Source organism: Saccostrea echinata, unplaced genomic scaffold (assembly GCF_033153115.1).
Source record: "Saccostrea echinata isolate AGI-Se365-2 ecotype Australia unplaced genomic scaffold, CSIRO_AGI_Sech_v1 ptg000029l, whole genome shotgun sequence".
NCBI classification, from domain to species: domain Eukaryota; kingdom Metazoa; phylum Mollusca; class Bivalvia; order Ostreida; family Ostreidae; genus Saccostrea; species Saccostrea echinata.
Window position 1 is genome coordinate 41,473,990 of NW_026889778.1, and position 26,895 is coordinate 41,500,884.

The 26,895-nt window shown below is 33.1% G+C and overlaps 1 protein-coding gene and 1 pseudogene across 2 annotated transcripts in view; one reads left to right on the forward strand and one right to left on the reverse strand.

Annotated features, from left to right (window-relative positions):
* Nucleotides 1-750: 750 nt before the first annotated feature.
* Nucleotides 751-5,446, forward strand: LOC133195339 (inter-alpha-trypsin inhibitor heavy chain H3-like; annotated as a pseudogene).
* Nucleotides 5,447-10,452: 5,006 nt separating this feature from the next.
* The window catches only part of LOC133195950 (potassium voltage-gated channel protein Shal-like), a 44,456-nt gene continuing 28,013 nt past the window's right edge, over nt 10,453-26,895 (reverse strand). The window contains exons 2-5 of one of the 2 annotated variants that reach the window (XM_061331934.1): nt 20,073-20,235; nt 15,272-15,457; nt 14,071-14,235; nt 10,453-12,676 (exon numbers count right to left, since the gene is read on the reverse strand). In XM_061331934.1, coding sequence (XP_061187918.1) covers nt 12,371-12,676; nt 14,071-14,235; nt 15,272-15,457; nt 20,073-20,235 — 820 coding nt within the window. In that variant the 3' untranslated portion in view covers nt 10,453-12,370. The remainder of the gene's footprint in view (nt 12,677-14,070; nt 14,236-15,271; nt 15,458-20,072; nt 20,236-26,895) is intronic. The other variant, XM_061331935.1, reaches the window with a different exon arrangement.

A 26,895-nucleotide genomic window follows, 5' to 3' on the forward strand; every position in this document is an offset into this window, starting at 1 on the left:
ATAATCTGCCCAGTGATTCTTGAGTAGATTTGTAGCAACCACTACTTTTGTTTTTATTTCCCTAATTATATTCCCTTGGTTAAGCGTCACATCCCTATTTGAAATGTACAAGAAATTTTTTGGGCCAAGAACGCTTTGTGGCAAATTTGACAAAAATTGGTCAGGGGGTTCTTGAGATATGGCCAAAATTCCGAAACGTTGACGCACATCGCACAAATGGTCATAGCATTTATTTAGCTCTTTAAGCCTTTCGCTCAGAGGAGCTTAATATTTAGATACTTTGTAGTTAAGAACTTTAAATGATGCTCCTTTTAAACCTAGCATTAAATTTGATTCATAGCGTACATAGCTTCTTTCAAGACGGTGTCAAAGGAGGACATTTTTCCGAATTTCCTCAATTCTGAAGTACTTTCGTCAAATTTAAGAAACTTTAAATTTCGGGAAACAGAGAGGACAATCTTGAGATGCATCTCATATGCATGAAATATATATAAATTTGGTAGATAGGCTAGGTTGTACTCTGTATTATCTTAAACAAAATGTGTTTTAAAATTCATGAAAATTTGCGCAAAATGAGAAAAATCGAAAATTGTCAGATTTTGTTCCATTCCTGTGACCTTAACTCCGTGACCATGGTCTACAATCAATACTCGCTTTTGTAACAGGAATGACAACAGGTTTTTTTTACAGGAATGACAACAGGTTTAACTGATTAATTTTTGCGTCTTTCTTAGAGACATCCAAAACCAGATGCCCAAAACGGGATTAACCTTTTCGAATGCTGGACAACTCGCCCCCAAGACAGGTCGCCCCCAAGACAACTCGCCCCCTATTCAGGACAACTCGCCCCCAATTCAGGACAACTCGCCCCCATTTAAGACAACTCTCAAATTAAAATTTCTCAATTTTATTGAAAATAAAACACAACACAAGTGATTTAAACACTAATATCTATTGTCGGTACTGGCACTTTTTTTGATATATCTTCACTAAATTCACACATTTGTTTACATTTTCAAATAAATAAAACTAAATATATGCAATTTTCAGAGCTTGTATGCTTTAATTCTTCATCACGTTGAAGCTGCTTCGGAGCTTGGATATGGCACGCCAATTTTTTTAAACAACTAATTATACGTAATTTTCGGAGCTTGCATATTCTAATTAGTCGTCACTTTGAAGTATATATCAAAATTATTTGTGAGCTTGGGGGTTTCATTAAAACTTTAGTCTGATGTTTTCATTTAATTTGTAATAATCATTATCATAAGTTTCTTAAAGCCGTCAGTTAAACGTTAATTTCGTCATTAAATAATTAAGATGTTTTAACACTGAGGACAATGTGCTATTTTAAAATAGACATATTTTATAAATATGAATTTAAAAAATATGATAAATCAAAATGCATTTATTAACTCTATTTCACAAGAATAAAATTTTAGAAAGCATGGATATTATGATTTAAACTTCTATGCATACATTGTGTTTTTATACAAAATTATGATGTAAATGCATAAAAAAATAACCTAGCTATTACAATCGAAAATATTGATTATAATTTAAATTTGCATATAAAATATACATTATTGAATAACAGTTATTTTTTCCCTTGCAATTCACAAGAAAAAATAATGGGGGCAAGTTGTCTCTATAATGGGGGTGAGCTGTCTTGAGTGGGGGCGAGTTGTCCTAATTTGGGGGCGAGCTGTCTTTAATAGTGTTGGGGGCGACTTGTCTTCGGGGCAAGTTGTTCTTTGTAAGGTTGTGACGAAGGGTTTTCATTTATGAGTGATTGAAAGTAAAAAGTTCTACTTAATTTACCATATATAATATGTAACAGGCAAGTTTTCAATTTGATATCATAGGAAGATTCCGGCGAAATTTGGCTATGCCACTTTTAGATCATCTTCTGAAGTAATTAACTACAAGGAGTATGCATAAAAGTCATGAAAGGTAGCATGCATTAGAGAATTTTGCTTACCTTATGGGATGAGGATATTTTAATCAATGACGAGAAAGATTTAAATTGTACCCATAGAAAGCAGAAGGTGGGAAGGGGGCAGCCCTTCACTTTTTTATGAATTATCTATTACTGTAGCTTTAATATGTAAGTTTTAATTTGGATGCTGTTCCCCTCCCCCTTCTTTGTTGCCGGACGGCCAAACATACGCAAATTCCAGTATCTGAACGGAAAATTGTACAGAAAACTAAGAGAAAACCCTCCAACAGGAAATAGGATTATAAAGTGGGGTGCACAGTTTAATTTTTTCTTGCTTGTCAACTCTTATCGGATCCCCCTCCCTCTCCCCTCACTTTAAAATAAACCGTTGCTACAGGCCTTAATTTTGGTGTGATTCTATTTATGAACGAACATAAACAGTGGACTCTTAGAAGGTATCAACTTTATCAAAAGAGTAGAAAATACAAAAGAGAGGTCACAGGTTACCATCTTCCTCTACGATAGATAACAGACTTCCGGTGTCATCAATATCAACATCATTCTTACAAATATTCAAAACTCCAACTCCAAGCAAAAGTTTCCCATATACAGTTTGACATGTGGACGTGGAGCAGACTATGAATTAGGTAAGAAAGTCGTCATTCAAAACAGGGGTTTTAATCGTAAAATTTATGAGGACTCAGATGCCACTCTTCAGAGGCTTTTACGATGAAATCTCTGCAGTTGTTTTGAAAGATGTTTCATTTAAATATCTTAACAAAGCATCGACTGTTCAATACCTTACAACTGCAACTTTTCCCACCTATTTCATGGGGGAAATTAGAGGATAAATCAATAACACTTTTTGACTAAGTTAGAAACTCTGGGATCCAAGGGTTCTGTAGAACTGGCTTTCTCTACGGACATAAATGCTAACCTTTTCCCTCAGCTTACCAAACCAGGGTACTACGAAAAATAACAGAGAAAATTTGGGCTTACCTAACCATCAAACAACTGCTTGAGAAATCCATCGGCGAGACTGATTCAACTGCTAAAGAGGAAATGAAAAAGAGAGCGTTAGAACCCTCACTAAAGGTACCTTAAATTACTGAAACAAGTATTGAATCGTAGACATTTTCCTGTGCCGTTGTTCTCCATTTTAATTATCAATGTTAGAGTGGCATAAAAATATGCTAAGTAAATAGCTTTCAGATAGTTTAATTATCATAGAGCGCATGTTATAAATCCTAAGTTTCTCATATATCATTTAGTACAAATTTGTAGCTCCTCTAACCTCGATGGTGGTCACGAAGCTGGAAAAGAGAGATGTCGGAGACCTCAGTAAGGGAGAGGATGATGATCGTATGTAAAGTTACTAATTACAACTGTAAATTTTAATTTCAACTCTGTAATTAAAGCTAAGAAAAGCATATTACCAATTTAAAGTCAAACTCCCTTTTTATGTCCATTTATTAAACATTAAATCATTATAATATTAAATAGACAATGATATTAACTTCCAGATTCTGGCAATTGCTCAATTTTACAGTGTTATCTTCACCTCCAAGTGGATCAAGCGGTAGCAAACCATCTTACAGCCGTGGTGGTGGTGGTGGTGGTGACGGCGGCGGTGGTGGTCCTTACGGAGGAGGGAGTAAGTAAGGATATTTAAACTCTGTTACTCACTAGTAATTTGTTTGCACAGTGTTCATTTACGATGAATTGGTGACAAGGACCTTCAAGAAAAAAGTGAGATTAGATGGAAGATCAGGAAAAAAATTGAAACTTCAACTGTTGAAAGTCTGTCATATATATACCTGACCATGCATGTGGTAGACAGTTGACTATATGGTAATTTTTGAATTTGTTCAACAAAACTAACAAAAATTTTGCAATATATTTATTAACGTTTATGAATGAAGATTTGTCAGAATTGCGCATTAATTTTTTTTTTTTTTTGGAAGAACTTTGTAAGTTGAAGTGTTTTCTAGAGTTTCGTTTTACCATATAGGTGAAGGAGACCCACATTTTATGATCAGAATAAAGAAACAAGAGCATCCATTGTGTTTTGATATACCAGCCAAGTCAGGAGATGTTCTTCGTTTAATAACTGACCCAGAAGCAGGTTTGTTTAGACAATAATTAATAAATTTATAATCTGAAGCTATCAGCAATTAACTATATATTTTAAATGCCTTGTTTTGTGATAGAACATGATATATGTGCCTTTAGTTAAGGGGTGGCAATGTCCATGATTGTGTCACATGTTTAGTAGAAATAGGGAATGATTTAATTTATTTCATGCCTCCAATTCTGTGACCATTTTTCCAAACTCTGTAAATGGATTAGATCATCTTGTATTACAATATTATTAAACATAATAATTTTTGAAATAATGTTTGCTTGCCCTCTCCCCACACAGGGTAAACAAATTGGGTCGGTAGGAAGGTGGGAAAATCTTTTTTATCTCAGAAAATTTCGACATATATGTTGACGAATGGGAAAATTCAGGAATAAAACGAAAAAAAATATCGTATATCCCGGAGGTTGAACAAAGTTTTGAGTGGGGCCATTTTGAGCCAGCCGGTCGGGAGAGGGCAACCAAACAATATTTCAAAGCTGGCCTTAGTAGAACATTTTGTGAAAAAAAAATGATTTAATTTTTATTTTAGCTTAAATGATAATAATACATCCTTACCTTACTTTAATATTCCTGTTTGCTCTTTTCACAGGTTTGTCTATTAATGCTGGAATTATGCCATCATTCAAATTTGACAAACATGGACGCATGAAAACATTCATGAAGGAAGTTGTTATCTTAAATAAGGATCATGTCATGAAGATCACACCAACGAAAATTATATACGATGGAGCAGAACTATTTTGGACAGACGAGAAACCTTATAAATTCAATGACATTACAATCGAATTTTGACAATAAAGGGAAGCAGGGTGATCCATGCAGACTTTGAAAATAACGTTACAATCTCCATTAAAAGAACGATTGCCTCTGTTAACATGTCTGTTGACTACTTGAATTTGTACATTGAAAACGAGGCTGGTCTTTCCCGAGAGTCGGATGGAGTTCTTGGTAAGTTAAATTGCACCTTTCTTCGTCTCTAATTACGTATAACTTAGGAATTTTATCTTGCAACATGTGTAAGGTTAATTGTTGCATCGCTGTAATCCTTTGTTGTATTTTCAGGCCAGTTCTTACATCGATTTATTTCTGTCGTCAAAGTGAAGACCAACAAGAAAGATCAGATAATTGGTTATCTTCGGATCAGGGAACCAGGTTTGAAGACCACAAGATCTCGTTCTGTTCTCGTCATGAAGCCAGATAAAGTTACAGGAAAACGTGAATTGTGCTGGAATGTTCATACAAGAACAGCCGAGTTATTTGACAAAAATGTTGAAGATTTCTTCATAAAAAATATAATGGAGAAATAGCCTTAATTGTTTTTCATCTGTTCATTGGATATATTTCATGTAATAAACTGATCTGAATAAGACAATTGGACTTTCATAGCATGCGCATATTTCTACTTATTACATTCTTATTTCGGCTGTAAATGTTTAAGCACATTCTGACAATATATACAAAATCAAATTGTCTTGTGTGCCATATGCATGTAATTTTTACATGTTTCATTTTTGTGAAACTGTTTATATCGAAATAAACTATAAACAATATTTGACCTTTTTCAGTTTGTTAAATGAGCAGACTGCACTTTTTGTAAAGGTAAGTTTCAATATTAAGAACTTTTGGTAGGGTGTCTGTGTACAATGATCTGACTGACTGTGATAAGAACTTTTCGTAGGGTGTCTGTGTACAATGATCTGACTGTGATGAGAACTTTTGGTAGAGTGTCTGTGTACAATGATTTGACTGACTGTGATAAGAACTTTTGGTAGGGTGTCTGTGTACAATGATCTGACTGACTGTGATAAGAACTTTTGGTAGGGTTTCTGTGTACAATGATCTGACTGACTGTGATAAGAACTTTTGGTAGGATGTCTGTGTACAATGATCTGACTGACTGTGATAAGAACTTTTGGTAGGATGTCTGTGTACAATGATCTGACTGACTGTGATAAGAACTTTAGGTAGAGTGTCTGTGTACAATGATCTGAATGTGATAAGAACTTTTGGTAGGGTGTCTGTGTACAATGATCTGACTGACTGTGAAAAGAACTTTTGGTAGAGTGTCTGTGTACAATGATCTGACTGTGATAAGAACTTTTGGTAGGGTGTCTGTGTACAATGATCTGACTGACTGTGAAAAGAACTTTTGGTAGAGTGTCTGTGTACAATGATCTGACTGTGATAAGAACTTTTGGTAGGGTGTCTGTGTACAATGATCTGACTGGCTGTGATAAGAACTTTTGGTAGAGTGTCTGTGTACAATGATCTGACTGTGAAAAGAACTTTTGGTAGAGTGTGTGTGTACAATGATTTGACTGTGATGAGCACCTTTGGTAGGGTGTCTGTGTACAATGATCTGACTGACTGTGATAAGAACTTTTGGTAGAGTGTCTGTGTACAATGATCTGACTGTGATAAGAACTTTTGGTAGGGTGTCTGTGTACAATGATCTGACTGACTGTGATAAGAACTTTTGGTAGGGTGTCTGTGTACAATGATCTGACTGGCTGTGATAAGAACTTTTGGTAGAGTGTCTGTGTACAATGATCTGACTGACTGTGATAAGAAATTTTGGTAGAGTGTCTGTGTACAATGATCTGACTAACTGTGATAAGAACTTTTCGCAGCTAGGATAAGGCTGTCCGAAGGCTTAATATGCCTGAAATATATACTATTTTATACTGAGCAATGTTTTGATTTCAGTTTGTAATCTATGTATACATACACATTTAAGTTGTAAAGAAAGTTGAATAAGGTGTTACAAAAAAGCATTTTTGTGATGTCACATGTTGATCACGTGACGGACACATAAATTTTCTTAAATGTTGCACAAAAATCGCATCGGCACAAGTGAAAAACAAAATTATTATGAACGGCTTGTTATATAAATCAATTAAACGTATTCTTGGGTATATATAAAGTGCTGGGGGCAAGTCTGAATTTTATTTCATAAGAAAATATTTCACGAGAAAAACAACTTTCCCACATACAAGGGGTCATTTTCCACTCTTCATCGCAATTTATACAAAATAGGATAAATTACATACAATCCCCCAGCAAAATTCAGTTAGAGGACATATTTCTCTAGTAGATTCACACAGAATATCTTCAATTAATCCTTATTATTCACTTGTGCCAGTCTAATAAATACAAGATTTATAGATTAACTCTGTCTACAGACACGTAAGGGGGGCATTTCACATTCCTTTTTTTTAATTGTTTGAATACGTACATTTAGACAAGAAAAAGTAATAACGATATTATACTGCAAATATTCACCATCATTACAGCCTTAAAACAACAATCCAGACACATGAATTAAACATCAACGTAAAAAAAATCTACATGTGATGTGAAAGGAATATAAAAGTTATGACACTTTCCCCGTCATGTCAGCTCAAGTATGCAGTGACTTGACGTCATTTGCCAAGTATGCAGTGATTTGACGTCATATCTAGGTAGTTCAGAGAAGTTACTACGGCTGGTACACTGTGACAATGATCTGACTGTGATAAGAACTTTCGGTAGAGTATCTGTGTACAATGATCTGACTGACTGTGATAAGAACTTTTGGTAGAGTGTCTGTGTACAATGATCTGACTGACTGTGATAAGAACTTTTGATAGAGTGTCTGTGTACAATGATCTGACTGACTGCGGTAAGAACTTTAACTTGAAACCTGATACAAACCATTGGGGTGAATTCAAAAATAATGACCACCAAATTGAATTTTTTTCCAAAAATTTCAACTATCAATAACATAGTTTTTATTTATATCATCATACTGTACATGTATTCTAGTTAAAATTCCTGAAGTGACAATAGATGTTTGATAATTGCATGAAAAGTATCAGAATTTTTATTAATTAAACTTTAGTTGAAAAAAAATTATTACTAAATCCTACTAGACTGTCTAGAATACATATTCAAAAGAAGTTATAGCTTTTATGCTTCAAAATGATGTCCGGCGCGGGATGTAAATGATTGGACCTAAACCTTGATTGAGTTTCTTCTTTTATATATGTGAAAGAAATTGGCCTAAGTTTTTGATTGTTATTTTACATTATTCTTTTCAATTCTGGTTTGAAAAGTTTTGATATGAAAGATATATGAAACAACAAATTCCCCAAAAATTACTTTTTTTGTCCATTTAAGTCAGTTCTTTAAATCTAAGCCAAAAAGGAGTTTTGATATACAAGCTTTCTTACAAAAGATACCAGATTTTGAAGCGGTCCTATTTTATCTTATGTTGTCGCACTCCTCACATCTGATCATGAAGTGTATTTTAGTAAAGATTGTTTTAAAAAATATAGCACACAATAACTCATTCAAAGCTTGTAAATACGTAAGTTCGTCGTTTTGTTATAATTTACGGCACGTTTTTCATATTTCTAGACTTCAACTTATGATTATTTGCTTGTGTAATACATATTCTAAAAAGAATATGTTTGGTGACAAAAACTATTCTGTGAATTGACTGTAAAACCTCCAAGCAAAATCTGTAAATTGTTGACAAACATATTGATTTGTACTACAAATAGTATAAAACATTTTCTGCACTTTATTCTTTAGTAAAGATAGATGAAGTTCATTGATAATTATAAAACATCTTCTCACTGAAGGAAAATTAAAACCATAGAACACAAAAATTCATAAGGTGTCTGTCAACATCAAGTGAAATTCTATTTATCGTCCAACACTTCATGGTTAGAACATAAAAATATTTAAACTTGGCTTTTTTTCTCTAGTAATTTCCTATTTACGTAAAAAAAAAAAAAAAAAAAAAAAAAAAAAAAAAAAAAATAGCTAAAATATATTTAGCAGATAAAAGTATATTTATAGTATATTTTCCTTCACGGGACAAACACTGTAAACAATTGAGGTCAACCAGAAACATTCTACTCATAAATTGTTTTCATATTTCATATTTGATCAGCAAGAATACTACCATTTGTTTGCCCTCCTGACCAAAAGCATACGAGTCTTTAAAGTAGAATTGTGAAGCATAAATTACATCAGAACATTTTCTGTCGTGTTTCAGTGACAATGAGGTGGAATTACTTGAATTTTATAACATTTTTTCTGTGTGTTTTTTCATATTCATAAAAAAAAAATTCAAAGAAAAGATAAAAACACATCTGGATTGATACAATTGAAAAAAAGACAGATTTTAATAATGAAACTGTCAATAATATACTAAATTAATCAAATAGATCACTATTGATAGAAGAATATTTATTAGTATGAATAGAAGTCTTTTCATCATATAACTGGGATCTTTAGAAAAATGCGGTGCACTTCTCACCATAGAAACATAGACAAACCCTTTAATTGACAGATCTTTTGGTAAAAATGTTCTTTGGGTCTTTATTTTCCAAAATAGAAATCAGAAAATCATATACTGATAAAAGTTTTCCATGCTGGGGAGCAAAACATCAAATGTTGGGTATGCACAGATACTTGACTCTCATTAATGCTGCTTGTGATTAATATAACATTTTAAAGATTAAATGGTATATCAGTTATTGTTCTACACTTTGAAAATTCTTTTTTGACTTGTCATACAGATTTTTCAAATCAATGCTTTTTGGCAACACTTCATTTTTTCTGTTGCACTCCTGACGTGGTTTAACTTTTTTTTTTAACATCAGCCATGGCCACAAGTTGGTCAAACAAAAGTTGCTACAGCCTACATTTAAAGGTAAATACTTTGATTATTATCAAAAAAGTCTTTATTTCCAACATAAACCATTATTTTTTATTTCACAGATCTTCAAAAAATATCGAATTTTCAAAACGTAACAAAAGGCGTTGCATTCCTGAAATTTTAGCATTATTTTTGGGCAGAACTTTTTTATGACTTGAGATATCAATGAGATATTTGGCAGGTATTTAGACAATATCAAAAGACATATACCGAGTAATAGAACTGTATTCTCTTTGCCTGTATTTTTAGTCCAGGTTGATAAATATGTGTTTGGTCATTTTTTTTAATTCACCCATTATTCAATCAATGCAAGGAAGTAAGAAGAGCGAAGTAAGAAGAGGGGATAAATAAGATTACTGACAATTAATAAATTATAGAGATCGTTTCTGAATCTTTTAACAAAAATAAAAGGTTCAGTAGCCTCATTACTAGTCTGCAATATCTACTGATGTAACATTAGTACATTTTTAGTCCCCTGGTGTTAATAATAAAATTAACGTTTTAAGTAGAGTCAATAATAAATAAAAATTCTATTATCAATAAGCAACAACATGTCTCTAAATGGAGACGTTCACCGCATTAAACTGGATGTATGAAACATACGTCTCTTGACTAAAACAATGAGACGACAGGCAAACTTTATATAAATTATAAGATAGATTTCGTTAAGTTTGTAATGGGAATTTATTGTAGTATTAAAACAGTAACAACGGGAACACCCGTTCTAACATACACTATAACCCCGAGTCACGGAACAATTCACACATGGGTTAAAGGTAGGTCTCTTATCCATCTAAGCAGAGTATAACAAATTTTGAATCACTCAACACCACATCCTAGTTTGTGTAGATACGCTCCTCAAAACAAGAGAAACATTGCTTCACAGTGGGCTACTCACTTCCATTCGGTCGCACACAAGGATCAAATAGTCCGCATTCAGAACAACAGACTGAATGTATTCATCCGCGAAGTGGGTCTTTCTGTTTAATTACATACTGTTGACGTATGAATTACACAAAGAAGTTCAAAATATATGAAAATAACATTCACGCAATGAAAAGAATTACAGTAACATTAATGGTTTCAGCAACAATGAATACTTGTTTGAAAAGAAGAAACAAAAAAGATCGCAAGTTTCGGGAAAAAAGTTGGTTCACTTTACTTGTGAGAACTTTTTTATACACAAGTGCCATCGAAATACCGTACGTAGTCTGAAAATGAAGGTCGATTATTTCAATATTTAACCATAAACCCCCTCCCTTCCCAAAGTTTATTTATTATCATTATCATAATGTTTATTGAAGTTGAAATCATGTGATCGATCAATATTTACATTCATGCATTAAGACATTTCTGAATTCAATTTTTTCTCAAATTTAAACTAAAGCGTTATATTATACTCAAAAAAGAAAAGACTTACGTTGCCACATGAAACACGTCTATATACAAGTGACGGTGGTGAATATGAGTGATGTTTTAAGTGAGGTTTGAAAAGGTTGCGGCGCTTTGCATATTTCTGCAACGCTACAATACATTTTCATCTAGGTAAGAAGTTTTGGTCGTGGTGTAGATATTTTTTTCTGATAACGGCCGTCGCCATTTTCATTGTGATAGTTTTATCTTTAATTTTCTTATTTTATTTTACAGAAAATGTTTTTTAATCATCTTTAAAACAATGGAGGATATGCTGTAAATTTCCCCTTCTGTGATAAGGGATATACTTGCTTAAAATGTGATCCAAAAAAGTTTAAAGTTAATTTGCGTTTTTAAGTTTCAAGCACTTTCCTATTTTTTTTTTTAATCAAGTCATATGTTGAATTGTTTGCCCTTCATTATTTAATGAATTATTTAACCCGGATTGATTGTAAATGACCACTCTAGTCAAGAATTAAATACTATTTTTCTAGGAATGTTGAGTCTGTTTGTAGATATATAGATAATGTGTTGTATCCGTTTGCAATGCATAGCAGGACTTGTGCAGAGGGAGTCATACGGTCATCTTGTACAAAATGGAGTCATCTCGCTTTGTATGGGACAGTATATTACATGGAATGACGTGAGATCTGATGAAAATACAAAAATGTAAATTCTACACATACGTGAGCAATATTTTCTAAAGACATATATTAGAAAAAGAACAACGGTTATCAATCATCGCTCTGGAAAGTATCACGTGACAAATTGTCATAAATATTTTTCCGCAGGAAAAAAAATCACGTGGTCAAGTAGTGAAAAAAATCACACTGATTTAAACATTCCGCAAACAGCCGTGGTCAGTGCACGATACTCAATGAAACATATGGAATCAACTGGGCAGAATTCGTAGCAAATATGTAACATCGTTACTCGTGTTTGATTTTTTTTACTGTCATCGCATCAATATTTTGATTTAAGCTCCTCTTCCATCATTTACACTCTTCAAACTTATCCTTGAGGTACAAATTCTCATATCATTTTCCAACAGCATATCATTCTCAATATTATTGCCTATCAAACGCAAGTTTGCGATGTCCAGTGGTAGGATTTGTTAATAAATTATTGGTGAGACGTTAACATAGAACTAACGCACGATCTTTTATCACAATGAAGATATTTTCACCACATCCCCTGCGTTTTGTGAAGTTTGTTGACTCTGTGATAAAGTCTGTTGGTAAGGGGGTGGAGCCTGGTCAGTTTGCGCCAGGAGAGACTCGGTCTCAGGAGTTGTACTAGGTGTGGGTAGTGTTACGATAGCGGTTGTGACAGTCAGGTTGTTTGATTTGCTGTTAGGCGTTGTCGCCCCGCCGCTGACAGCGTTCAAGTTTGATCTAGATGATCGGTTTATGGTTGGAAGTCGAATTTGAATATCATTAAGGTCATCTTGATCCGAATCGGTGTTTCGTCGCTGTAAATAGAAATATCACAGTAGAGGTCCATTTTAAAAAAAATCCTTACTTGGTATTAATAGTAAAATGACTCTGAAAAGAAAACTTGTCAAAATTTATTCAGTTTTTTAAATAAATTTAAAAATATTCTCGGACTACGATAGCTATGATTTTTTTTACAGTGTTAGAGTATCAAAATCAGGTACAACATACTTAAGCATTAGAAGCCAAGCAATATTAGTCAATTTCAGCGCACTATAACTGTCTCTATCATGGCAAGACTGTATAAAATCACACATATAATGGACAAATATTCATACATTTAAGTTTTTTTTTCTAGAATTACATCTTTTAAAAGAACATTATTTCTAGATTTTTGTCTAACTAGGACTCTTTTGACTTTAGAAAAAAAAGAATTTTGTTTGTTTAAGACATAATGGAGGTTTGCACCCCACGTGCAACCCTTCAAATAAGATAATTTATTATAACAACTATTATATCATACCCATATACTGTCTAATATTTACATTTGTAAATTAAGTCTATACCGCCACTACCATCGTAATTAATTGAAGATTGAACTTTTTTGCCATGGTAAGAATTGCAACTAACTTTTAAGGTCTTTGGGTCTGCTTTCTAAAACATGCTTTATTCATTATATCACTATTTGATTTCATAGAAAATTTATTTTAGATAAAAAAAAAAATGTATGGTGACACAGTTAGCATCAAATACTTAATATTTCTTTATCAGACATATAGTTTTATCCTGAAGAATTTAAACGCTGTTCAGTTCACTTTCTTGTCTATATTTAGTTTTGTTTTTCTATGCCTAAAAAGTAGTCAGGGTTTGAATATTGCACGAGCTGAAGCTTACAAGAAGCATCAAGTAAAGCAGAAATATGGATACATGTAACTGATGCACAAAAATTCTTTCCCATGGCGTACAGATGTATTGACAATTTAACTTGGGAGCTGATTGTTTTAATGGACATTTATATCAGTATTACAACAATGGGGAAGAAGGGGTGTGAAATAAATGGAATGTAGCAACCGACGACACGCAAACCAATAATATAGGGAACATTGCCAGGTTTTGGTGCTTGTGTTCTAAAGTTGGTTTATGTTTCATTCCCAAACGTTTTAAATAACGTCACTTGTGACGCAATATTGTTTGATTTCCGATTCAGCGTACTCGGATGATTACAAACTGGATTTCTTTTCAAAACAAAGCTGATGCAATTTTAGACAATCGCCTGTAATTCCAATTTTAGGTGTTTTTTTTTTAAAGAAATCTACAGGATTTATGGAAATCAACGTAACATCTTTAATTAGTGGTTTTCGAGTCATATCTAGTTGCTACAACGGCTGGTCGTGGGACAGCTATCTCGGAGTCCCTCGGGGCATTGGCTTACCTTTACGAGAAATCTTCGATGTGGCGAAAACCTACGACCGCAGCACCCCGTGTCTTTCCGCCTGTCTAGTGACGTCAGAGACGGGTCTGGAGAAGGAGGGGGCGTCTCTGAGGGTTTGTTTGGAGCCCCATTAAACGCCATATCCAATTCCACAAATTCTCGGTCCTGCAAAACCACGCCTTTTTGAACCTCTCATATATTTTACATTGCAACTGATCTGAATCGGGGTGGTCGGAGAAAGGAGTGCTGTTTTATAGTTTAGAGTGAACACATATTAAATTTGGTATTTTATTCTAATCTGATTTCCTTAACATTAGTACATTTTGAGGAATTTTTCTTCAAGCTTGGCTTTCTTCAGTGAAGGAAGTGATTTTAGATTATCTAAATTGGTGATGCATTTTGAATCACCATTATAAATAGTCTAAAACAATTTTAAATTCAATTTCCCCCTTAATTTTTGTTGTTTATATTATTCATAATGGCATTTCAAATGACAAACAGATATCATTCGAAGAATTCCAAGCAAAAAGCTAAATATATAGTAACTTTGTGATGGCAGGTCAATCTAGCAAGCAAAATTGCTATTATAATTATAATAATGCCCACATGCAATTCACTACAAGCAACCAAATATCAACCAAAAATATGATTTTGCTCAATGAAGCTTGAGTTCTCCTAACAGTTTCAAGTGCAGATGAAAGTAATACGATAGAAGGTGTACATACGAATTGTTCATGTTCTTTATGCAAGTAATTTTTATAACAAAAACATCTGTATGTTAGTATATGTAAGATGCAGCTGTCTGTTTAAAATAATTATATGCAAGTTACCTAATATATTGTGGATAGTAAAATAAATATTTCATTTGGAAACATTACTTATTTCTACTCTAAAATAGTCTTTGTTGAATACTAGTACATGCATTTGAACAAATAAAACGCTTTCAATCTTGCTGATTTTATAAATCAGAATCAGATTATATCAAAAAATTAATTTGAAAGAGGGTCTAAAATGGTATATAAATGATTCCGTTTTTGATACATTTTCATATAATTTGAATTTCCAGTAAAATGAATTTACTACAAAATATCAAACGATTCAAGATACGAACAATTAATGAACGAGTGAAAGATGGCCTTCCCTTTCAAAAAAGACTAAAGAAACTTTATCGAGCTTTTTTTTCATTTTTTGAAATACGTACTGTGGTCTTTTCTAAGCAACTGAGTAGATGATGGTGTTGCATCTCTAATGTATCTTGGTTTTTCAGATCCTCAACTTCTAGTCCACTCTCTCTCGCCCGCATTGCCTCTTCCGCCCGCTTCTTACTACTGATAAAGGCGGCGCCACTTGCGTTTTTGGCCATTCGAATACGTGCAATTCTCGCTTTCTGTAATTTAAAATTTAGAAGAAAAAAATCATCACAAAAATTATATTCACAACTGGAAAGAACATAAGGCATGAAATTTATTTTAAATGGCCAAATGTGTTCATTAATGTACACAGCTACAGACCATTTGCAGCTTTTAAATAAAAGAAAACATTTTCATTCACATTTCATTGCTATCTTCAAGGACATATACTTTAAAACATCCTCTACACAATTTATTGATTTTTACTTGTTTCATTCCTAATTTCATGTATTAATGATGATGCTAGATAAATGCCATTTATTTCGCAAAATTGCAGGTGCTCTAAGGATGACTTCCAATTGTGTAAGCGTCTTAGAGCTTTATCTTCTTCACATGAAGACATCTGTATTGTAAAAGATATTAAATCTGTCCTTCGGATATGCTAAGATTTTTTTCAACGATATCTGCAAATTGTATCAAATTTCCATTTCAAATTACTTTATAATTGTGCATTATAATTAAAAATACAAATAAAAACGTTGAAGTAGGTGGGTCGACTGGCCCTTATTTCATGCACATTCCTGGTATACTAGTGTCGTCTCATACTGATGTATGGTGCCTCGACTTAAACAAACCTTGGTCTTCATTTAAAGCAAATATAGCAGCATGTACATGTACCTTGTATCTTTACCTATTAAGAGATTTCTGCCAAATATTCGCTGTAAAAATTCTTACGAACACACCCTCTTGCAAAAGAGTATGGATTTGAAGAAATTCAAATGCACCATACTTGTATGCAGTAAATAATGAAATTGGTTATAGGGCATCTTCGCTAGCAAATGGTTTCTGATCCGCTACTCTCCTCACAAACCCTATACAAGGCTGGTTGAAACTTGTCGAGTTTCTAGGAAAGAGGTCAAAAGTTTACAGCACAGAGAAATGATAGATGTAGGTAATGAGTGACAGACAAACTTTGATCAGAAAAGGTCACCTTTTATTTAAGTCTATGACTCAGGTGATACAGTTTTCATATTTTCTTAAATACTTCTTTTCAGTTTCGACAGTGTTAATGGCTTTGAATTGTTTCCATGATAACTTATACATGTACTTGATCCTCTATAATGTCTTGATAGTCATGAATGAAGACCTAAATCAGCTAAGTCACTTAAAGTTCAGTCTGTAAATTAAACTCTTGCATGATTAAATAGGCCTGCTTTTTGAATAAAAGGGAATTTCCGAACATTATTTTATCATAAGAGTTGCTTGTATTGGGGTAAGAAAAAAAATTTTTTAAAGTGTTATGCCACTATTTGTAACATTTTTTGGGTGATTACTAAAGAGAGGGGAGAAAAAAAAAGTTTCAACATCAACTATTGCAATACACTTACCAAAAAAAAAAATCTGAGTAATTATGCGAAGTGCTTTTCTAATGTTCTCTCTGCGAACTTTTGCATCGTCTGATATTTGAAACACATTTTGTTAAAGACTTCCTTTGGATTTTAATCTGTTAGATACGGCTTCTGTCTCGGTAGAAGCGTCTCAGTAATATCAGTGAGCTTAAACACTCAGATCTGTTATATATATTAAAAAAATAAAACAAGAAAAAAAGCGGGAAACGAAAAAAAAAACTTTCTTCACAGAGAAAAAAACAACCTTCAGGGATAGGAAAATCATGACCACATAACGCCAATAAAATATTTCCAGAGCTGATATTTGAAAAGTTAAATAAAACTGAATGTTATATTTTAGTAAACTTTTAATGAATGAGTTTACACTACATGTTGTTCTCTCTTCAAGGCTATTCCATATCCCTTGGTAAAACCCGCAGGAAAAGGTCATTTTCGAACCTTTTTTCCTTCTTGGAACTTCATACTTTAGTGGATAAAATACATGTATTATCAAATTTGATGTAACAGGGGGAAAAGTTGGAAATTATAACTACGCAAATTGCAGGGAAACTGTATAATTAACTTTAAAAACTATGTAATAGCTCGTCATTTTGACGCTTGATAATTAGCGTCAAACTGACGTCACGTTAAACGTTTCATTGAAAGAGTTATCTCCCCCACTGTGTTGTACGTCTTTAAGTAAACTGACACAAAATAAAAACGATTAATCTTTTTGTCAAGGATCTTTTTAATCATATCAAAAAAGATACTTTCTGAAATTGTTAATCGTATTTGAATTATTATCTTTAGATAAAATGCTATTTACTTTGAAAATATAAAATTAGAGTTAGTTCCCCTATTCCACTGCGCCTACCTTTTCTGCTCTCTTTTACAGAAGGTTTCTAATTCGGGAAAATATTCAAGGAAATGCTTGAAATGAGTTTAACAGCTTAATTAACAAAGTCAAGAGAATTTTTGACATCAAACTGAAGATGCTTCAAAAAGAATGTCAAGCTTTTCAAAGGTAAAGTACCTAGTTAACTATTTTCTGGTTTAGTGATCTACTCATTCAATGTTCTTCCCTGAAATGTATGACTGAAAATACTTTAAAAGGATTTTTTTTCTAGATCTGCTTAACGGCACTTTGTAATTCAAGAAGAGATCAATTGCAGTCACACAACAAAAGGGATACTCAGGTGTACCGAACATAAAGACTGCTCATCTCTGTAAACAACTAAAACCTAAACAAAACTACATCTAATTCTGATAAGATTAGAATCACTATTCTTATTGAACACGAACAGGTATCTTTATCTACAACTATTAAAAATATTGTAGTCGCCCGGGTAGCGCAGTGGGAGAACGTCTGCTCTAGAGTCGCGGAGTAAGGAGTTGATCCTTTCGTCGCGGGTTCGAATCCCACTGTGGGACGTGGAGACCGGTCCTTCGGGTAAGACTGTATAAACCGAGGTCCCGTGTCACAGTAGGTTCTGGTTCTGGTACGAAAAAGATCCCTCACTGTTCAATGGCTCTAAGTGCCGAGCATAGGTCAATTTGCAGCTCTCCACTGGCAAGCGGTGGCGTCTCCATATGATTGAAACGTTAAACAACAAGCAAACAAAATAAAAATATTGTATAATGAGATTGCGTATTTGGAAGACAGTGCTTCATTGAGATAAAACAAAATGTGTTTAAATACTCAGAATAGCGTCCTACAGACTTTGACACTGAAAATCAGAAACGATGTCTTTCTGGGCCTGTGAGTCCATGTAATGTATGAATTTTTCATTTGAAAGAAAATTAAAGACAACATTTTCTCCTCAGATCAGACCCGTTTTAAAATAATTTATTTTTAAAATAGTGATTTAAAAGATAAGAAGAAACACTAAGGTAAAATTCAGTAAAACATGTTTTGAAAAATATGGTTTTGGAATATTGATACATTTTGTTTTCTTTGAAATGTGAAGGAGCAAAATTTTGCATATAATTGTATGAGTTTACATGATATGAAGCCTATACTTGTAGCGATTGTTGTCTTTAGAAATCATGAAAATCAATGTCATATAACCAAAATGGCGGGTTTAACTTAGTAACAAAATAAATATCTAGTAATGATAAGAAATAATGTAGAATGTCCTTCTTGACAATTAAAATGACTAAAGAAAATTCTGATAAGTTCTTAAATAGCATCAGGTATTGGACGGTTTAAGTTTACTCTGCTGTGAACCTCTTTCAAGCCACATGGAATATTCATCTTCTTATTCGGAGAAGTCTTGGTCGTATGCCGTGTCTGGGACACCATATTGCCATATTGACTCACTAGTTTTCCTGTTATTTATTATTGTTTCGAGTTTCGGGTAAAAATTAAATTATTGATTCACATACAATTCCAGAGGACCATCATTTTAATTATTTCAAAATATAGAAATACTTCCCCAGAACTTAATTTATAAATTAGCAAAATTGCAATTTTTGTTATTATCTAGAAAGATATCTGCTTATTAAAAGCAAAAATAACAGCATTTCTATATGTATTGTGATGTATTACTTGATTTAATCTAAACTGATTATTGAAAAAGTTCATCAATATAAATTCTCTCCATTTATTCAATGATCAGTAAAACTCCAGACAACTCAATATTACGTTAATCAAAAACTACATGTATTCATTCGTAGAGAAAGTAGTTCTAAAGATTGACACTGAAGGAAGTTTTGATTTTTAATCTAGTCGTGCTACAAACCAATGCTTCAGCAAGTATCAGTATTCCCTTTATTTAAAAGTGCTTTAAGGAAGTTCTAAACACTGCACACTAAAGAGTTCTACTTGTATGGTAGTTTTATGCAGTTAGAGTGATCTGCCCTTAGAAGTAAGATAGAAAAAATGGTTATTTACTGTTAATTACACAATTTATAATAGATTAAAATATTCTTAGCATTATATTAGAACAAGAATAAGTAATTAAATTCATTATTTCCATTGATTTTCCCACTGTAAGTAAACAACAGTGATTTCTGTCCATTGTCTTTGAACATTTTTCCTGCGGAAATAAGGCAGGTACCCTATGTTGAAAATGAACTAAATAGTCTCAATATGCACACCTTTATATGATTGATATATTTATCTCCAAGCCCAAAAAGCACTTTTTGTTAGTGTTTAGAGCTTCCTTAATTTCGTGTTAATTCAGGCACTCACATTTGAATTTGTTACAAAATATTTCTTCATTTGAAAACTGCAATCATAATTATATACTATGAAAATTGATACCTTTTGTGCCTTTCGTTTGTCAGCTCTTTGGTTTTGGTGATATATTCTACTGAAGTTGGACACTATAACAGGAACAGGAAGTGCAATGACTAAAACTCCGCTCAAGGAACACAAACCGCCAACTATTTTTCCGGCAATTGTCTTTGGCACCATATCACCATAACTAAAAACAACATGAAAAATGCACATTGATTGCGTGTCATTATATGCACTGTAAGCCCATATATACAATAGCCAATGTTTTTTTTTTTAGTTCGCAAAGAAAAATAAACAACTAGAGTTACATGTACGTCTAAAATTAGCGAAAATAATTTCTGGTTAGCAATAGCATAATGTACTTTTACAAAGAACACAGTGATTTCATGAGTTCGCTAGCACTGCCAGGAACAACTGTCTGAGGAGCAACAAAGGGACTGCATTCAATTCCATCAAACAAAATATATGATGAATGTTAAATCAGATTGATAAAGGAAAATGTGTAAGTACACTCAGATTTTAAGATAAACAGCAATAAAAATACAAAGAGGTTGTTTTGGCATCCACTTCTGCCAACAAAATGTACTGCTAGATTATGTATGGCTTCCCTATCTCATATTGAAGAAATTCATCTTAAAGACGAGCATCTTAGATAGGTCTGCGAAATTCGCGCTGACAGAAGCTTTAATACTACTAATATTTAAGTAGCAAGGTGTGGTTTTGCTTCTGCATATATCTTTTTTACCTTACTTTTTATGCAATAACTTAGAATGGTACAATAACCCTCGGGCCTTGGGTAAAATTAAAAGCATGAAGAATTAAAGAATTGCATGGTAACATAATATTTTAATCTTTGACCTTGTATCCCATGCAACAGGTTTATATTGAAATCAGTCACAGAAACGAGTTCGCAAAACTCATCGATTTATTAACCAAAACGAAGGCAAATTTGAGGTTCTATTACCAGCATCGAAAGAAGCTCTCAAGAGATATGTATCGAAATTAATCATTCATAAGGGACAAAATAGTCTGAATGAACGTGTCCCCGACACAGATATTTATCTTATTCAGGTGTGACGACACATGGTTCTACAGGTATATTGTATAACACTAACCGGAGGATATTGATCCAGGAGCCCAGGTCAGATCGCGTTACCTACATTTACCTAATACTTGGCCAGCAAGGCCTGCACATTTGCTAAAAATAATTTCTATCTTTTCCCCTGCTTTACAAAAACAGAAGCACAAAAATTGTAAACTACATGCATACACCTTTGAGGCTACACAAATGTACTCTCATCATATATATTTCAAACTGTTAATGAAACTAGCAGCCTCCCCTGGGAGCTATTAGTACTGGTTATAATTACAATAATGTACAATGGTAAGAAATCAATGCCACTATATATCAAATGCCCGATCTATATGTGCATTGTGTACAGCTCGGGCTAAGTGCATTTATATGTATGATTTTATCAATGTTTTAAGAATTTGGGTGTCAGTTGTGCCGGGTATATTATAAAAAAAAATTGCTTAAAATAATTGAAAATTTTGGAATTATTTTTGGTGTTCTGTACACTGTATATTCACTGGAACAAATTTCCGAGAAATGGGTACCGGTGTAAAGATGATAATTCGTCTTTACACCGGCTTTAGCAGGAAATAAACATTTGATAGATTTGCGCCCATACATGTAAAATCCAATGGCATTGTTGTTCATTATTAACTAGGGTACTTGTAAGAAACAGCTTCTCGGGTTTCCACTGATACATGCTACATGCTTATGCGAAAAGGGCCGGACTATACCTTTAGGTTGAATATAAAAAGCATTGTCATATATTTAACATTTCAGAGTGAGAGGGAGGGTGAGTGAGTGAACACAATGCAGTGCATGTTACAGATACCCCTTATTTATCAATTTATAAGAGGACGATAGTAAGAACTCAGACGTAGAGCCAAACTGCCAAAAGCATTGTTTCTTTGATGGGATAAAAAAGAAGTAAAGAAAATTACACTATCGGTACTAGATCACCATTTCTTTGTTTTTCAGTAAGCATATGCTATACAACAACTGTAATAGAAAAAATATACATGTAAGTAAAACCGCCTTACAAAAAATTATAAAACGAGACTCTTAAAATATGTATTCTACAAGAATGTGGAATTAACAACATAAAACGAACTGCATGGCCACATCTGAGTTGTATTCGAAATTGAAGTTTATTTTTATCTTAAAATGTACTTAGCAATCACTGCAGAAGTGGAAATTGCAGGTTTATATCGACAGCAGATGTTGCATAATTATCAATTACGCAAGCACCTCTTTGATCGCAATTGTTCACAAAGTAGGGCATAGATATAAATTTACAAGGCAAAAGTTTGAAAAAGGTGTATTCTTGTTTGATAATTTAGTAAATTAAAATGATTTCTTACACGCAAACCTGCGACTCGATACAACGAATCAAATTTCAGATACTTGAATGTGTGTTTTCAGTGATTAATACTTTTTTTTCATTTCCTGAGTCTTTAAAATTAGGCCTAATGTGGATATGAAATGACTGACGTTTTCCACACAAATTATTAGGCCATTATTTTCAAACAGAATTGTTTACGGATTTTTCCGTTTGCACGATCATGACAAGGAGTATACCGCGGGTGTGAACGGTTCGACAGGCGATGCTTACTACTCCATGGCACCTGATCCAACCTCTTGATATTTTTTGAGGTCCTCGTTTGCTATGCTCCAAATTTGTATTGTTTCAAAGGCCTTTTGAGCTGACAACTGTTCGTTATCTTCATATTTCATAGTTATGAATCGTAAATGAACTGTCCTTAGTGATAGTGATGCATTGAATTCTATGTTATGAAGAATATTACTTTAACAAGAAAAGTAATTTTGGACCTTCGAATTCAATACTGTATGTTTGCAAATGATTATGTGAAACAAAATAAGTTATTAATTCTAAGTAGTTTATTTAAGAATTGTCAAACATTCAAAATCACCATAGTTTTTTCTTACACTGTGATCTGTATTACAAACGTTTACCTTTTTTATAAATCTAAATATTTTCCCTAATGAGCGTTATACTGGCACCCCTCAACTCCGTAAAATAATATCAGTCTACAGAGCAAAACTCCCTAGGCCTATCAGAGTTACTGACACCAAGTAGTATGTTTCAGTTTTCAGTCTTACAATTTGGTGTAAGTGAATTTCTTTATAATAGATGTTAACTATAGGCAAGATCTAAAAATCGTAAATGAATGCCTTTCGTATTATAGAACGACCACTCGTTTGCCATACTAAAGCGATATATTTTCGCCAACTGATTTGTTTAATTACAATGGTGGAATATTCTCGCCCACTAGCTAGTTTGCCTTAATATGGTGGCATAATTTCGCCAAACGATTTCCTCAAATACAAGACGATTTCTTGGTTTCTTCAAATACTGTAGTTTGAAGTTGTAGGGTGGTGCTGGCCTGTATAGAATTATATTTTACAAGTTATTCTGACGTTTTAATTACTATGTCAACCTAACACTTAAAAGGATTTTTGGGGAGCAGCATAGTCAGGGATGCTAAGTTATGATTTGTGTGAACATATAAAAAAATATACGTATACATATTATTTATTACTATTTAGTTTTATATAACGTCAACATAAACTGTGACCAAAAGAAAAAAATTGTACTTAATCACTAACACCAATTTCACATGTAAAAATAGCAATAGCTTTACTGCCCTCATGCAATATAAAGACCTCTAGTTTCAACGGACAAAACTTAGAGCATTCAATCAGAATATCTTCTATTAACAATGGTACAAACAGATGGTACTAGCCAATTAAAATACCCACACAATTTACGTCGTATTTGTAATGGGTCATCGATAAACAATTTTGCATAACTCTCCAAATATTGACTCGGTAACAATCATATTCCCATTATGACGTCAAAACTACCATGTTCTACAAGAACTTAAGTGGCCCCAAAGGCCCCTTCTATCAACAAAGATCCAATAGAACGAACTTGCACAGAAATCTTATGAGATGGCAAAAAGAGACAAAATTCTATATTTGTAACGTTCCGGCGGGTAATTCGATCGCGATAATTGTAAAATACTCAGTCGAGGCTTTCCTACACAAGTAATTGGATTAAACTGTTTCCATCATGGAATGGATCGGATTACTTGCCTACGACCGTTCTTTTTCCAAAGAAGTTTTTTGTACACGTGCCCTGTTTCCGTATACACTGATCTTCTTGATTAACTAGCATCTGAAAAACTCGTTCTTTCTGTGTAATGAGACTAATTAGGAGTCAGTCTTGGGGCAAGTTTTTTGTAGATTTCCAAAGAAAAAATCTATTTCTGTAGAATTGGAAAAAGCATTTTCTATTGTCAGGTCACAAAGGATACACTTACAAAATGCAATAATTAAGTTTGAGAGGGAACGCATGTTTTGATAACTTTATATTTACTCTCATTGGATGTCTTCTGGTCCAGAATCTAACAATATTGGAACCTTCTTTAATTAATGTTCTTTTGTAAGGCTAATTCATTTGCTGGGTAATAATAATGAAATTATACGGCAAAGAACTCGATTAGAAAATGTTGAATAAAAAATAGAATTGAAAAATAATTATGATAATCAGATGAAAATATTCTGAATTAGACGTACTTTTCTTGAATCACTGAATTTAATTCTTACTTGCATGTGTAACATTAAAAAAGTCACCCACTAATAATTAATATAAAACACGATTTTTACCACGATGAGTGTGAACACTAAATTTTTCACAAGTTAAGTATTTTCGATTTCAAGAAATTATTTGTAAATGCATGTAAATGTACTTTCAAATTTTTTAATGCGATTATTCTTTAGATAACCAGTGAAATGGAACACACTGACAGGCATCAATTTTACGGTTAATTCACCCACACGTGCATAAAACAGAAGCCATATGGTATAATACAAACCCCGATTAACAAAATATGCCTCCGACATTTCTCAGATTCGTTAAAGAGCTTCTCCCATCACAAGCCACTTAATAAATGCAGTATTCCGCCTGCTTCACGTTTATACAGTGAAGAAAGGCTTTCCAAATGTCAAAGGATAAACATTGTTAACCAAATTACAGGTTGTATGCGAAAGCACTTGATATTGTTAGTCTACAGGTTGAAGATAATTGAGTGAAATGGCAACCACTGCAGCATCTTATGCAGGTATTATGGAAATGTTCATATTTAATATTACCCTTAACTACATTATACAACTAGCTGTTCTTATAGGTGGCATATTAGGTCCTTTGATCTACTCCCATTGTATACTCATACTATTCACATGAAGTTTTTTCGGACACATTTTTAAGAGAGAAGTAATCGTACATTTTTATTAATGCAAATTAAAGCCATTGCAGGTTTCTATTACTTTTATAACAATAGTGCTTAACTGTAACTATAATCATTTGGTTCTAATTAGTAACGGACACGTATTGTTTTACATGAATTCTGAAAGTTTGTAAATTACAGTGCACATAATTTTAGTACTAGAATAATCTGTAATGTGTATGGTAAATATACGTCAAAATATAGCAAAGAGTAAGTCATCTTCTTTTTTCATTAAACATGTATGTAATATATAATTATACCAACGAAGTAAACATTTACAATAATTTTTCTAACCTACATATGATCAATACGATATATGCTTCTTTTAGAATATATGTTGTTTCTATAATAAAATACAATTATGTTTGTAAAGGCAATTTCTGTTATATAATTTGAACTTTGACTTCATATAATATAAATATTGCAAGTGTTTCTGTCATTCAAATGCTAGTATGATATATTATTATACTCTGAAAAATAAAAATGTCATAAAGACGTTCTTTCCATACCGGAAAATTTTCCTTTCGTTTTATTTCTTTGATGTTGATTCCATGCTCAATGGAATTATACAAAATCGTGCTAAGCAAACTCAAGAAATATCAGAGATATCAACTATACAGACTCTAAGACGTGAAAAATCTTATTTTCCATGGGTTTTGGTTGCAGCATAAAGATCCAATAAATCGTAACCAAACGCACAAATGCATTTTCAACAGGGGACCAAAATTGAGCTTGAATATCGCTTCAAGATCAGTATGTAATTTCTTCCTGCTAAATGCGAGTTATCCCAAAAAATAAGGCTTTGTTTAATGTTATGATCTTGGAAGGAACGACCTTGACCTTTGTACTGAGATATAGCCTGAATAAGTTTCCGTTTACAGATGATACGCCATTATTTAGTGACATTTATAATACCTTTGATACACTCTTAATTTGTATATAATTCTCTGTAGAACAGAAACAATCGACAGATGTTACCTAGAAGCAAAAGCACTGGTATCGTTTTTGATCCTCAGATATATTTGCAGTTACGTTCTTTCCCTTGGCACCAAGCAACATTCATGATACTTATAGGCATAAATGGTGATTGTAAACACCGCTTCCTTCAGGTTGTGGACATTTAAGTCAGTATTAAAATATTCTGTATCCCTATGCTCTAAAATCAAAGGGCTGCGATTCACCGCCATTTGAGTCCCCTAATCTTGACCGGAAGTGCCTAAAGTTTAAATGTACGCCTGTTTCAAATGATGACATGTACATGTATTTTCATAAACAATTTACATTCTTAGACGATAGGTAATTTTGGCCAGAAATGTTTTATATATATCAGCAAAAAATTAGCCACTAAACTATAGCTCAGGACTAAGAAAGTCTTCACAGTTACAAAACTGTACAAGTCAAGTATCACAAGCTTTTTGAATTTACCGGGTGGCAGTAAATACACTGTCATATTCTTAATCTTACC